Here is a 14,523-nt window from a genome sequence, read left to right on the forward strand (position 1 = left end):
TTGAATATTCAACAAAAATCCTTATGCCTCTGCATACCTAACTACAATATTAATAATCATAATAGTATTATTATTAAATAAAACATCATTGTATTTAAAAATATTTTTATTATTAGCGCAGACTGAATGGCTGTTATCTATATCGTTCCCAATATGGGAGAACTTAATTCCGAGGCAAAACAATTAATTACTCAGAATATTTTCCCTGTAATAATCTAATTGTTTTAGACTTAATTTTAGAAGTAAATTTTAAACTAATTGGGCTATAAGTATGATTTTGTAATATGTTACAGCTACTCTCATATATTTGTTACACACTTGTGCGAACGGTCTGACAGTTTCAAAACAGCTATATACCAATTATTTGCGTTCCTGTGTGTAATTTCTCTATCTAGCTTCTCGAGGTAAATTAATAGTAGAATGCGCTTGTCCACCAGTTACCGTTTCTAGGGTATAAAAAGCCTTCCATCTATGGTAGAAAATGACACGGAAAGGGGAGAATAGGTGCGTTAAATCACCGTTGAATATTCCTTTGTTCAATCCAGGAGGTAATCAGGGCAAGGCGATGAGGTCTGGCGTGTCATCTTATGACTACGCTCTGTGCTTTCTCGTCCTAAAAGTACATGAACCACCTGAGAAACTTTATATAGCGGGCTGTAGACATTGTTTTATTTTTGGCGAGTAGCTCATAGTAGTTGATGTTCATTGCAAGTATTTCATCAGTTTACGTCCAAGTTCACTTGACGCTGCCATCGAAGTCGATTTCTCACCAAAGCAATGCCAATCTTTCATCTAGTCCTTTTTCAGCTGGCGGTAAAGACTGACCAATACTTGCCTATAGCAACCATATACTCTAAACAGTCCTGTTTATTAAAATTCCATAAATTACACATTGAATTTATCCTAAGCATTTCCGACTGGCCTGGAGTCAATTTACGAAAGACTCATTTTTACTCAGTTTTTGTATTTATAGTGTTTGGGTTACAATTCTGTAATACATTGCATATAAAATACCAATTTTGAGTGACGGAGCCTTCACACCTCCAAGAAGTCCTTAGTTAAGCTTGGCTTTCGTGAGAAGCTTCCTCGATAACGACAACGCGTTCTTGTTTTTCGAGTCCCGACATCTCGCCACCCCCTCGATAGGCTTGAACACGTAAGTCTCTTTTTAAACGTTTTTATCATTCACATACTATGCTTTTGCTTAAAGCCTTCTTGTCTATTATCCTTACCAACCTTTAATGAATCTCCACTGCGTTGTGGCCTTTAAGGAATAAAAACAACCATAGAACTTTAATTCTCAACATCAGAAAATGTTTTCCACTTTAACTCATTTTTCTTTGAGTAAACTTAACTAGTTTTCACATTCCTAAAACAATGGAATGCTTTCCTGCTCCCATTTCATCTGCTAGCGGCGCGTAGTTCAAAAGTTATTCAAAGTTCGCCTGATTCGCTTGTAAGAACCTAATATATGCGGCAAAGGTAGCCTTTTAAAAATTATTCGAGGAATTCTGCAAAATAGCTTACACAGGTTTACAATAAAATTGGCAGGAAAAAGACTCATGTGGCGGAACTGAAGTTTATGAGCTACAAATTATAAAAGACGTTCTGAAAATATACAACGAGCATTGTAAAAGAAATTTTGCCTTTGTGTTATATATAAAGACTAACTAAATTAGAACCTGCTCTCCAAAGTGAATCATAGGAAAGGAAAGTTGAAAAAAAGAAGCGTGCCATAGTAATTTTGTACTTTATGTAAATACATTTAATTCGTCATTTTAATAATATTTAGATATATTCCAACTTACAAATAAGCGTTAAAACTGTTTCGCTTTGTTTCTTCGTTTTTCTAGGCTTTCCATGCTCCGAGCATGTATTTCAGGCTGTTCTACCACCTTAATTTATAACCTGTGTTACCAAATGTCGCTACTCTCGTGGTATAACACTTTGGAGTCAGTTTGAACAGTTCTGAGATTTTGGTTGAATACATGAACATTTGAAATTGTCAAATTATATGTATATGTATATAATAATAACAAATAAAATTATAACTAAAATATAACATTGTAATTTAGCTGTTTAATGAAAGAATTTCAGCTAGCTCTTTGTCACAGCGGCTTCTAAAAATAACACAAATCCGTTCGTTGACATGATATTATTGACTTATTCAATAACAAATCACTTCACCTGGTAAGTAATTACAGTTATAACTTTATCGTTATTGACTGTCGTATCAGAACATGATTTGTCAGCTGAAACGTTGTAGTTTTTTTTAAATAATTTCTGTCATGTCATGTTCAAAAAACGAGTTTTTCAAAGAAAAAAAAAGTATATTTCTTTCTCGATCTTACTTTTATCTGAAAAAAAAGTGTATTTGTTTCTCGATCTTACTTTTATCTGAAGAATATACCATTCTTATCTATGACTTTCTGCCATTTTGATGATAATTTCTACAGTAACAAAATATATTAAGGATATCATGTCTAAAAGGTCTCGACAAGGAAATTTCAACATCATATTGATTTTTGAACAATTTCTGTATCCAGAAACCACTGAGATTTTCAAAAGGTATTATATGGGAGCTGTGTCTATTGAGCCCGTAGGATCATAAAGAGTTTCTACTAGGACTTTTGCTACCTATGATCCTTACTGTGTGAGGTTTAGCTCTGCTCATTAATCAATGCTGCTTAATGCGAGATTTGTTCATCATCTCTTCCTCTCGTTAATAGTAGAATTCAACTATGGTCGATGAAAAAGGACTTATAAAACTGTAGTGAATAACACTTATATCAGACTATTAAACAGACCCCATAATCTATTATAGCAGAATATTTACTTTAGGATATTGTGTCGCCGGTTTAACGGCATCTATTCACTGATATGACCATAAGCGATTATCGTAAAAATGTTTTTTCTTTACCTTTATAACTTCCTTAGTGAATCACCATCGTAACACGAGAACAAAAACTACTCGTTTTTTTCTGATTTTCCATGGGTCATTGCAACTCGCCTGATTAAAGTCCGAGTGACGACATCCGAGTAAGTCATGCCCAATACCAAAAAAAACAAATGCCCTTTGAAAATATTTAAAAAATAATAATAAAAATTAAAATAGCAACATTTCGAAATTTGGGATTGGTGTTTTCACGCTTTTCGCAATAATAGTTATAGAAAAAGTATTTTTAACATTGATAAGGGTCATTAATAGTTGCCCCCCTGGGTAACTAACAGATGTTTCTATTTCCAATGAATAAATCGAACAGACCCAAGCGATTTTAAAAATTATTACATTTATTAAATTCAAACAGAAGTATTAAGGGTTGTTTCACTCAACAGAAATCGCAGTGTTTTACTTGAAGTCTAGCAATAAACGAATACACTATGTATTTGCAAGTGCCCTCTACTACATTCTTTTATCTGATTTATTTATTCCGTTTCCCCAAAACTGTCAGGTTTAGTGTAAAAAAAGTCCGTCCAGTTGATTTTTGAAACTTGTTTTTTTAACAAATGTTTTGTTACCATTCCATCTGCCAATGATCGGAAAATGCGATAATCCGTTTACGCAATCTCTAGAAAATATAGCGAGTGCAAAGGAACTTCCCAGTCAGGCTTTCGCAGGATGGCTTTGATGACTTTGCCATGTGTGATCTAGTATCGTTGGCAGAAAAAAATTGCTTTGCCTTGTCTATTGATTTTTATGTTGCTTCACGGAAGCAGAAAAACAGTGCCACAAGTCAACAGTACAAGAGCCAACCGGTACAAATATAGTAGCAACCGAAATAAACCAGTTTTTTTTTTAAGTGTGGCTCATCGACGTCTACCGCTTAGGCGTTGGAATTATCGTCAGCGTCAACATGACTAACGTCACTGGTAAATAAACAAGATCATCGCATTTATTAACTAATTTCATGTGACTTCGTATGGCTATAAAATTATATATATATATATATATGTTCTATAAACAATGCCTGTGCCCAGCACTCAATTAGTCCTTGCATTTCAAGCACCCAGTTTTTGTGTTAAAGTGGAGTGCTGCTAGAAGTTACCCATTGCGTTCTTAGACAAAATTGATAGTGCAAAAAAAAAAAACAAAATTGATAGATATAGAATTAATTTCATCTTGCGAGCTGCCTATGAAGTTTTCGTTCCCAAATTAGTTTGAAGTGGAACCTTTTGCACAATCACTACCCTGTGCATTTTAACCCCTTATATATGCGTAATTAATTCATTTATCATTACAATGTTTTTTTTTATAGCACATTATTGAAGTTTCCAAGTATATGGCAATAGCCTTCCCTTATACACTGGTACAGGTACGATCGTTTTATTTACTTGATTTATCAAATGTAATGAGCTAAACCAAAAGAGAAATAATAGAGTAATATAAAAGTGACATGAAAACTGAAAGCGTAAGTATCTTATGTAGAAAGTTACAAAGACATCAAAGTTCATTGTGTCATCCCTTGTGAGTGCTGGTCATTTCTTTGACAACCGCGAGTTCTATCTGTCTAAAGTTAAAAAGAAAAACCATACACCATTCGAGTGCCGCAGGATATATACATCCCGACTGTAAACAGATTCCTAGATTGCAATACATGGAAACAAAGAGATAAAATTTGTAGAAATATCTGATTTTTCTAAAGAGTCGGTAAACCTCAAAAAAATTTTACAGGTCCATGTGTTACAGAATCTCCATATATTAGAGGTATTTTTTGTTTTTTTTAGAGAAACTATTTTAGCTAAATACGTTTATGCTTTTGGCTTACTGCGATACCGTTTGAATCTTCTCAAAAGCTTTGTCCCCTACGTTGCTCTACATACAGTATGGTAGACCTAATTAGAAACTTTCGTTTTTAACAGTATGTGAATAAGAACGGATATCTAATGAAATTATAAAATGTAGTTTCCACCGGTCATTTTTATTTATTTTAACCACCATCCAATGCAATTATATTTTCAGTTCAAGATTTAAAACAACCACTAGTCGCCTTTGAAATATTTTTCTTTAATCGATAAATAACTTTTCAAAAGTATTTGTGCGTGCGTCAAATAGTACTGATAGACAAACTCGCGACAGTGTCGCTTAAATACGCCGCACATAAAAATTCTAGTAGAATTTAATTTTGACCTGACAGTAGATTGCTAAGAAGTTCTAAAGGTGCAAGAAGGCACCAAAAGCTTCAAAAAAATTAACTTTAGGAACTTATCTGGAGGTCTTCTGGTTTGCATCTCGGAAGTCTTCTTCGCATTTTTTAAAAGCTGTATAAAAACTGGCAGTAACGTAGATCATCGATTTTGTACAAAAGCGGGAGTTTTTTCGTCCCGTTGACGTTTCGCCCAGCGCGAAGAGGCCGAATAGAAGCAGATTTTCGCCAAGGTTCAGAAGACGAAGCTTTGTTTTTCCCCATAATGAGTTTGTGGTTTGTTGTTTTTGAAAGAACTGACTTTTGTTTGGTACCAGAAATGAAGATCAGCGGAGGAGGAGCGGACCACTAGGCATATCTAGATAAAAGAAGTCAGTTATATTATGGCTCAGCTGTGGCTTGCCTCTTTATTTTGTAATTTATTGAATTAGAGTTAATCTTGTGGTGAGCGACATGTTTATTTCTTCTGTCGTCACTATATCGACGTGGTCATCAACAGTGTAATAATTTTAACTTCTTTATCGCTACTGCCCGTTTTGAGAACAGTTTTTACACACATCCTATTTTATTTCTCTCTGCGTGTACAACACCTACATTTCCTTTTGTCATCAATGAGCCTACATCGCCCCATATCATCAATTTCCAATAATTGCCTTTTTGTCCAACTTCACTTGTGTTTCCTTTGGATCGCACACAGGTTCGCTTTCGAGCTCCCTGCTTAGATTAATAGTCAATTGCAAAATCCTACTAAACATGTATATATATATATATATATAGAGAGAGAGAGAGAGAGAAAGAGAGAGATATAGTATATAATCATATATTAGGTTTAGATAATTTCTTATTTAATAGTGCTTTTAATAGAGCTATCATCATGATTGGTTATTCTGCTTATCATTTTATTAGATCAATAACGGTATTGATAATAGATGATGCATTGACTGATAATAAAATCAATGCGTTTACAATGTGTATACGTTTTGTATATTTAGTTAATAGCACAACTCAATGACAGTACTATAACAAGGTCTATTCGTCATCTACGTATAGTGCCGTATTAATTCGTATAACTCGATTCACTAAAATTTTTACCCCAAAAAGTAAGGGGACGGCGCTAAACCTATTTAAATAATTCTCTGTTATGAAGAAAACGAGCCCCACAATATTTTCACTCCATTTAATAATGTATTTTTCTATCTCTTGGAAGGATAACAAAATGAAACGTCGATAACGGTTATCAATAATAATAATTACTAACTAGTACACATTGACTTCCCTAGTGTCTTTAGTATTTGACTACTAAATTGATTTACTTGCTATATGCGCTATAGTTAGTTCACCGTATTCCCCCGCACACCAGACATGGTTCTACTAATATATCTCATTTGGGTCTTTTTTGTATGTTCTCCAAATAAAAGATATCAATAATAATGGTGAATGACCGCACACGGACACAATATATGCCTATTTCTTGACTTAACCTTTTCCTCTCTCACTATCACAATTAATACATTTGCTACATCTAGCTGAATAGGAGAGAAACGATACTCCTGAAGACCAGAAAGCCAATATGTAGACATCTACCGAATTTTAGATCAGAATTCGAAAAAACTCGATCTGTTGCATGTTGGTATGATACTATCTGCTGCCGTTGTTGTGTTTGAACGAAATATCAACACGGTAATTTTCCGTCTAATCACTATACTTAGTAAGTAATAAATAATTTTCTCTTATATATATATGTTTACAAGACTAAGTGATAATTCGTCGTAAATATGCTCACGACATTCATTATAATTTGATATAAGGGATAGGTCTATATAGAAGACTTAATTTTGCAATTGCCGCGATCCATGACGACGTATGTCCATACGCTGATTCTCATGGGTGCCATAAACATTGTGAAACATGATCCCTTAGGTTGCGTTTTTCATTTCCTCCATATATGATGATCGCCTTTGTCTTAATCAGCACTTACCCAGTGAGGTTCCAGAGGACAGATCTATAATGTTATGTGCCCATTGTTATCTACTCGCCGCAAGCTTTGGTCTTCCCCTTACGCCAGATCTCTGTGCCGCTATTTCGGTGGTGTTATTAGCGTGATTATAAACAACATACACGCCAGCGTAGGAGACGGGGATTCAAAAACAATAGCAGTGGCCAAAGAGGTGACAACTTAAGGCACTGTACGACTAGGCTGTCATAATGGACACGTTGTATGGCTGTAATTATAGGTATTTAAAGAATAAATATAAGTTAAACGATATACAAGTACAATGGATTGGTAAACAACGAAGTTGAAAGCTCTACAACTAATCGGATGGGGCAAATGGGGGAAAGAATACAAGCACTGTAATAATAATAATCGACAACAGATGCATTAGGTGAGCATAATAGCATGATTTTTACATTGTGGTGCTTAGTACCGTCAGAATTATTTTTGTATTATGACTATACTGATACTCGGGATGGTCCCCCTTCATAAATCTGAACATAGGTACGTCAAGGCTAATGAGCGTTTCGCTAAAGGACATAACACGGCATGTGTTATGTATAGGCAATAACTAAAAATTATATATGTATATATATATATATCATTCGTTAAGGTGTCTCACAAGTAGCTTGACCGACCCAAAAGACTGTCACTACCAAGATAACGATAGAAATGGCTTCTGTGTGGAGAACAGAACACAAAGGTTTATGCTCCCAGATACGGCGGGACGGAGGCGTAGCTCAGGTCTGATTATGCCGACAGTGCATTATGGGAATGGTTAACAACCCTATGAGCTGCTTTTCGTTTAAATATCAGCAACAATCGTAGTGAGTAGTGGCAAGAGGAACATGTAGTATTTCGTCGACGCCGCCAAAATCCGAACGTCTCCTGTCAATCACACATGATGGAGGTCTCGAATAAACGAAAACAGTGGTTACGTGGTATTATAGCTGTTGCTAGACTATACCAGTGGTTTTTCATCGAAATCAAACATCGAGGACGACTATAACAGCATCAACAACATTACTAGTTATGACAACAACCAAAACGCTTATAACAATAACGACGACACCACCATCAATGATGGAGACGGTGTCAACAGAAACAGATGAGGGCCCTTCTGAAGCATTAAACTAAACTTCACCTAGTTTGCCCTTTTCGCACTGGTGGTGTTGCAACTGCTAGTTACTACATCAATCGGTCATTCCATACCATCGTCATTCTCGTGGCAAATCCACAACTATACCTGTCGAGGCAACACAATAATATAGCTATTTGTAGTATGCTCCTGTATACCTGTCGAACAATAATCACAGGTAAATCTGGATAAATATAGAGTGCGTCTAGTTGAAACAAATACACTTTCTAAACTAATTTACAGATAGCACATTATAATGATAACTGACCGTAGCAAAGCAAAATATTGTCATATGCATAATTATCAAAAGTCACTTGTCTAGTGAACACGAGAGAGATTTTTATGATCTGATAACCCTCTTTGTTGGAGACAATAAGCAGTAAGGCTAAGTTATGAAAAATGGATCGACGCAAGCTTACAAAATTTAGTTCTTCCTAGAGTTAACTATGTTGGTGAGACTGATTAATATGCATGCGTTGTTTAGCCTTATATTCTACAAACAAACAAGTTCGATAATAACGTTTTTTGATCAGAGTTTGCCAAATTGGTAGCAGTGCGGTATTATTGTAAAATGAATTAGCAACGCGAAGGTTTGAAGCTATGCAAGTTCGTTGTGCCCTAAAACAGCCAAAATGTGACAAATACGAAGTAGAATGGTCTGTCATAGATGTTTCAACAGGAATTTTGAAAATGTATAAGGCGACTGGGTTCATGTATGAGTAAGAAAAAAAACGTGAAAATTTAGATTAGGTAGATCATAAATATATTACATTAACTTCAGCGTCAAATATGATCTAAAATATGTCCCCTTATGCTCCTTATCGGCTTATTATTATTACAACCGTTTTCTTTAAAGTTTGTCTTTCAGATAAACAGCTTAAAAGCTTTGAGCAAGCGAAAGGTTTGAGTACGAAGGTCGAGCGAAATTATATTTAATATAAACTTTTTAAAATGGTGCTGCTACTTGTTCCGTTGTCTGCCAACAGAGTATTTCAGTTTCAACTCTTATTGGTTCGAATAGTTAGGGGGTATTTCTAAAAACAAAGAAAAACGGTAGTTAGTAATCATTATAGCCGAGGACAATCAGTATGTGATCTAAATTCAATCGCTGTCATATTCCGAATACATGGATATTAATTTATGATAATGCCGAAACCCATTTTCAAACTTACATACAATAGAGAAACACGAGTTCTCTGCGTGGTTGTTAAATTGAATTCGACTGTGTATTACACACACAGTTTTGTCCGCCCCGCATTGCCAATAACATTGAGATTTAGTTAGCTCGCTTGACTAATTTTTGTAGAACCATAAAATATATCGGCGTTGTCGGGCGCGATACCTATGCCAATGACCTTGCTCATGGGAATTTATCAAAGACTGTGACCGGTATTTCCTAAGAGTCTAACAAGTCCTTTTCGCTATCAGCACTTTTTGGCGATTATTTATGTATTGAAGCAATTAACCTGTAATCACAATTCTTTCTGGTTGTGCAGGTTCCTCTTCATTTAACGTATAGGGTTTGACTCAGCCTTCACATAAGCTTGCGGAGCCTATCAGGTTATAGGATCTATAGAGGAACTACTACATGCCTCGCACAGATCAGTGTAAGAATTTATCTAAACAAAAAAAAACAAATCAATGCCCATGTCATAATCACTAGACTCAGTAATCATATGGTTTGCCTCTATACTATCCCTATACGTTTCACCTTGGACTGCGAACAGTACGATGATAATAGTAACGACCAACATATTGATACATACTGATACCAATGATAGACACTATCTGTAAGCGGTGTTATTACATCCAACTAGACCCCATAAGCTCGTAAGCAATAACATTTTTCCTGCTCTCTGTCAGTGTGTGCCTCCTTTTCCTCTCCCACTTCGCGTCTTTATCCCCTTTTGTTATATATATATATAGAACGAAACCAAAGTCCAATGAACAGCTTTGTCAGCTGCATCAGTGGCCGAGTTTCTACAGCTGCCTTGCGCCACCTACCCAAACGAAAAGCTTGCGAACGACCAGTTGCGTACAGAGTTACTAGATGGCGCATTGCAACACGTTTTAGCTCAATATCGTTCAGCATTAATGCAGAATTAGATTAAAAAAAAAAATCCGTAAACACAATGATTTTATCCCTGCCGTCAAAGAGTGTTTAGCGACAACACTCAATCTTTCGCACTTCTATTATTACCATCTCGAGCACTAAATGTCGCATTAAAGGTGACCCTGAGGTGATGTTACTAAACGAGATCCTCGCGCCATTTGTCGTTTTTACGATCATTCTCGTCATGGCACTACGCGCAGACAAAGCAACAACCGACCTTCCAGTGGACTAAGGTCTTATTTCCCCTAACACCATTTACTACATACTTTTGTCTTCTTGGAAATATCACTAAACCTCGCCAACGATGGCTAGCCGCTATGTTAGACCTCATTTGTCCACTTTCACTTTGTTGCTGCCGAAGCAAATCATACAGGTTCTGTTGAATTTTTACTTTCGTTATTGTTATAATAATCCTAGAGTTTTCATGATGTAAATAGCACTAAGCAGGGTGCTCCACCTCCCTAAGAGACTGTTGTTGTTGTTGTTGTTGCTGCTGCTGCTGCTGCTGCTGCTGCTGCTGCTGAGGTACCTGCACGACGACAGTCCTCTGCTGTGCAAACCCGGACAAAACTGGAGTATCTGAATGCTCGTTGTGTCTTGAAGGACTGCCTTCCTGCTTCGGTACTTCGTGCATTGACTCTTCAAGAGGTTCAATGGAACCTGTTGGTGCCGGCGTGGAGGTAGCTATATGGTGTACGATGAGGGGAACTGGAGCAGGTAGAGCCGTGCCCGCAGGTGAAGCAGACGTTGAAGAAGGCGGTGCTTGTACAATGACTGTCGGCTGATAGATTAAGCCATTACTTTCCTTGTTAACCAGCACACTGTTATTGTTTAGCGCCGGCAATGCGCTATGGATAATGATGCGGTCTTCTCCATTAGAAGCTGGTGTCCTTTGTTGTACCAGCTGAGGTGGTAGAGGCTGACTGGTCGCTACAAAAAGCGTCTTACCGTCACCGGAATACAGCTGCTGACCGTCATGCGGTAGCTGAAGTGTTCCCAGTGGAGCTACCACAGGTACTGCAGAATTTCGCGTTACTAGCTGTTCTTCCATTACGAGCTCCTGAGGCAGATCAAAATGATGCGCAAGAGACAGGTTTGCAGGAGTCGCTTGAGCAGATAAAGGAGAAGGTTCACGACTTAGACAGTCCGGTGTGGCCATACCCCCGGTATGATGTTGCGGCAACGCATGGTTAACGTGACTGGCTGATACATGGTTCGGGGACGTGGGAGCCGAACGAGTTGAGCCGGCGCTATACGGAGTCCTAAAGCAGGGTAAACCTCTCTGTCGTCTCCGCCGGAAGGCTTGCTCAACCAGCTTGTCTTCCGAGCTTGGATCTATGCGCCAAAATGAACCTTTTCCCGGCTCCTCCTGGGATCTAGCAACCTTCATAAAGTACCGGTTTAGCGAAAGGTTGTGTCGAATAGAATTCTGCCAACCTTTGTCCGCGGTCCGGTAGTAGGGATAATGTTTGGTGATATACGAGTAAATGCCGCTCAGCGTAAGTTGTTTATCTTGAGCGGATGATATAGCCTGCACAATCAGTTGAGCATAGCTGTATGGAGGCTTCTGTTCTGCATCTGGTCCTGCGCTTCCCGAGGTAGAGGTTCCACTAGGCGTCGACGCGCGTTCAGTTTTTATCGACGGATGAGTTTGCGGCTGTTGTTGTTTGTTATTATTGTGGCTTATAGTTTGAGATCGTGTAACTTCCATCTGTGGTTGTTGAGCTGCTGCAGCTACATTTGCAACAAGATTTCGCTGGTGAAAGCCTGCTGCCAAGCCTGATAGAGAGACCCCCCCACGTGGAGATGTTGGACATGAGTTAGCAGCTGAGATAGTACCACTAGGCGAAGGACATGGGGAGCGCATAAGGTCCTCATGAGGAATGTGAATTTTCAGAGGTTGTAAACGTATAGCCCCACTAGGTAACCCGGGAAATAGCGACGGAACTACTTGAGCTCGTGGACAGTTTGTGCTCGTTGTAAGAGCGAGAGGTTCAACACCTACCGAACCGTGCGAACCGCGTGATACCGGTGAAACTGCCGTTGGTGCGCATCCTTGAAAAGGATCCTGTTTTAGACGTAATGCCAAGGGAAGGGAAATTTCTTTTGTAAGTGTACTTGTAGGAGGCGACGATGGTTCCAGAAGACTCTGGTACATTATTTTAATTGTAGTAGAAGGGAACCGAAGCACACAAGTTCGCGCCAGTTGCAATGGTGGCGCCCCCTTGCGGCAAAATACGCCGTCGACAAACACGCCGTTTTTGCCATTGCACACCATGTAGAAGTGGTCTCCCTCGTGGAACAATTCGATATGTTTACGTGAGATGAATGATGAGTTTGCCATGGAGATGTCCACGTCACCATGTGCTGAATGGCGTCCTATCGTGACTCGAGGCTGCCGGACGACAAAGTCAAACTCGCGACCCTCCAGTCGCGCCAGCGGAGGTCCCCCCTCATCCAGTGTAGTTGACGAAATCCGGGTTCCTGTACCCAAAACACTGTCATGCGTATAAGGTAGGGTGCTAGCCCTCGACGGAGGGCTATTACTCTGGCTATGTTTCACGTCAGCCACAGAAACGATAATTGAATGGTCGGTTGTTGCTGCAGCCGGGGGTACTACCTGAGCCATTAGTGGCTCGCCGACCACCTCACTCATTACTCGCTCTGCCGGGCCTCTTATGGCCCTCAGAAAGGCCACTGTTTAGTATTGTTCCACAAATAGACGTCCACATACAACGACAACAAATACACTAAAGTACAGAAATCCGTTGGAAAACAACGCGCTCATAGACAATATGACACAAAAATTATTCAATTGAAAAAGGTCTGTGTGTCTGTCGATGTGTCTTTGGGTCTTTTGCTCTGTTTGTTATACGCAGGCTGCTGGACTGTGCCTGCTCTACGGTCGAAGTCGCGACTGCAACAGCAGCCGCGGCGCCACACAGCAGCTACTCACACTGCGTGAGCACACGATAAACAACACACCACCGCCATCAGTACCACCATAACCAACTCGGAAAACAAAAATATAACTGAGCGACTAACTCTACGTGGAAGTTTGCAACCGTTATGACGTCTTTCAGGCGGGAAAATTTGAAATCGTCCAAGATACGTAAATGACAGCGCCAAAATGACGGCCATTGCTGCAATAACCGCAGCCAAGCGGTGTGTTTAGTATAGCGAGTATAAAGATATGAGCGGGCGTAAGAGGCGGTCAGACATAAGAACTAATATTTTGAGTGAGAGCACTGACTGGGCTCCCTCCAGCAGTTGTATGGCGAAAGCCATGGCAATGATTAGAACATACCAAAGCTACTATAATAAAGGAACGAGGCAAGCCGCCGCTGACACACCATCTGCTGTCGCTGTCACCATCGTCATCCAAGAGTGAGTGAGTGGCTGTCTGTTTTTGTATGTGTGTATGTCCGTACCTTTCTATGTCACTGTCTATGGCTAGATGGGTTTGTTCTGTGAAGATGTGTGTGTACGTGATATCTGAGAGGGAGGAAGGCTGACGTTGGTTGCCGGACATTCGATGCTTCTTTAGCCTGCCGCTCCGCTGTTTCTGTAGCCGCTTCTGTTATTGGCGGCGAGTACGGCTTTGCCGACCGGTGGGGAGGATCATAGCCGCCACAGCCACCCGCACTCAGTTGTGTAACAACAACGCCAATAACAACAATTGTTATTATTGCTATACCTCTGTCGTTAGTTGAGTATCGAGCGAGTGACGATTGGTACAGTTGTAAGAGTGTAACGATACCCACTCGATCCAACCGTGTACTGCCCCTATTCTAGACTGCTGCTGTTGCTGCTACCACTATTACGGCTCTTTTCGAGCGATCAAGCAAGCAAACAAACAAATGAACGAACGGTCGAAAGAAAGGTAGGGGCATAGGCAAACTCACCAACAGGGCAGAGAGGGAAATAGGGGGCTAACACGCAACAACCACGTAGTAGTAGTAGTGGTAGCTGTAAGCGCACAGTTCCCGGGCGCAGTGTCGATGGGTGTTTTTAGTTATGGCTGTAGCTATTTCGGACGTTGTGGTTGTTAGTGCCATATCGTTGTTACCGCTGTCTGTTGGCAAGGTAGCTAACATCAAGGGAGAGGCCCTGACGATGGCGGTTGTCTCAGCAC

General features: G+C 39.3%; 1 protein-coding gene across 1 annotated transcript; it reads right to left on the reverse strand.

Annotated features, from left to right (window-relative positions):
* Positions 1-5,520: 5,520 nt before the first annotated feature.
* On the reverse strand, positions 5,521-14,269 carry LOC111248782 (uncharacterized). Its single transcript, XM_022801708.2, has one exon. It carries the CDS (start codon positions 13,042-13,044, stop codon positions 10,828-10,830), a length of 2,217 nt encoding a protein of 738 aa, XP_022657443.1. The 5' UTR covers positions 13,045-14,269; the 3' UTR covers positions 5,521-10,827.
* Positions 14,270-14,523: the final 254 nt, after the last annotated feature.

This window comes from Varroa destructor, unplaced genomic scaffold (assembly GCF_002443255.2).
Source record: "Varroa destructor unplaced genomic scaffold, Vdes_3.0 BEIS01000004.1, whole genome shotgun sequence".
NCBI classification, from domain to species: domain Eukaryota; kingdom Metazoa; phylum Arthropoda; class Arachnida; order Mesostigmata; family Varroidae; genus Varroa; species Varroa destructor.

Coding starts and splice junctions, on each gene's coding strand:
- LOC111248782 (XM_022801708.2), bottom strand. CDS start 13,044: ATGAGTGAGGTGGTCGGCGAGCCACTAATGGCTCAGGTAGTACCCCCG.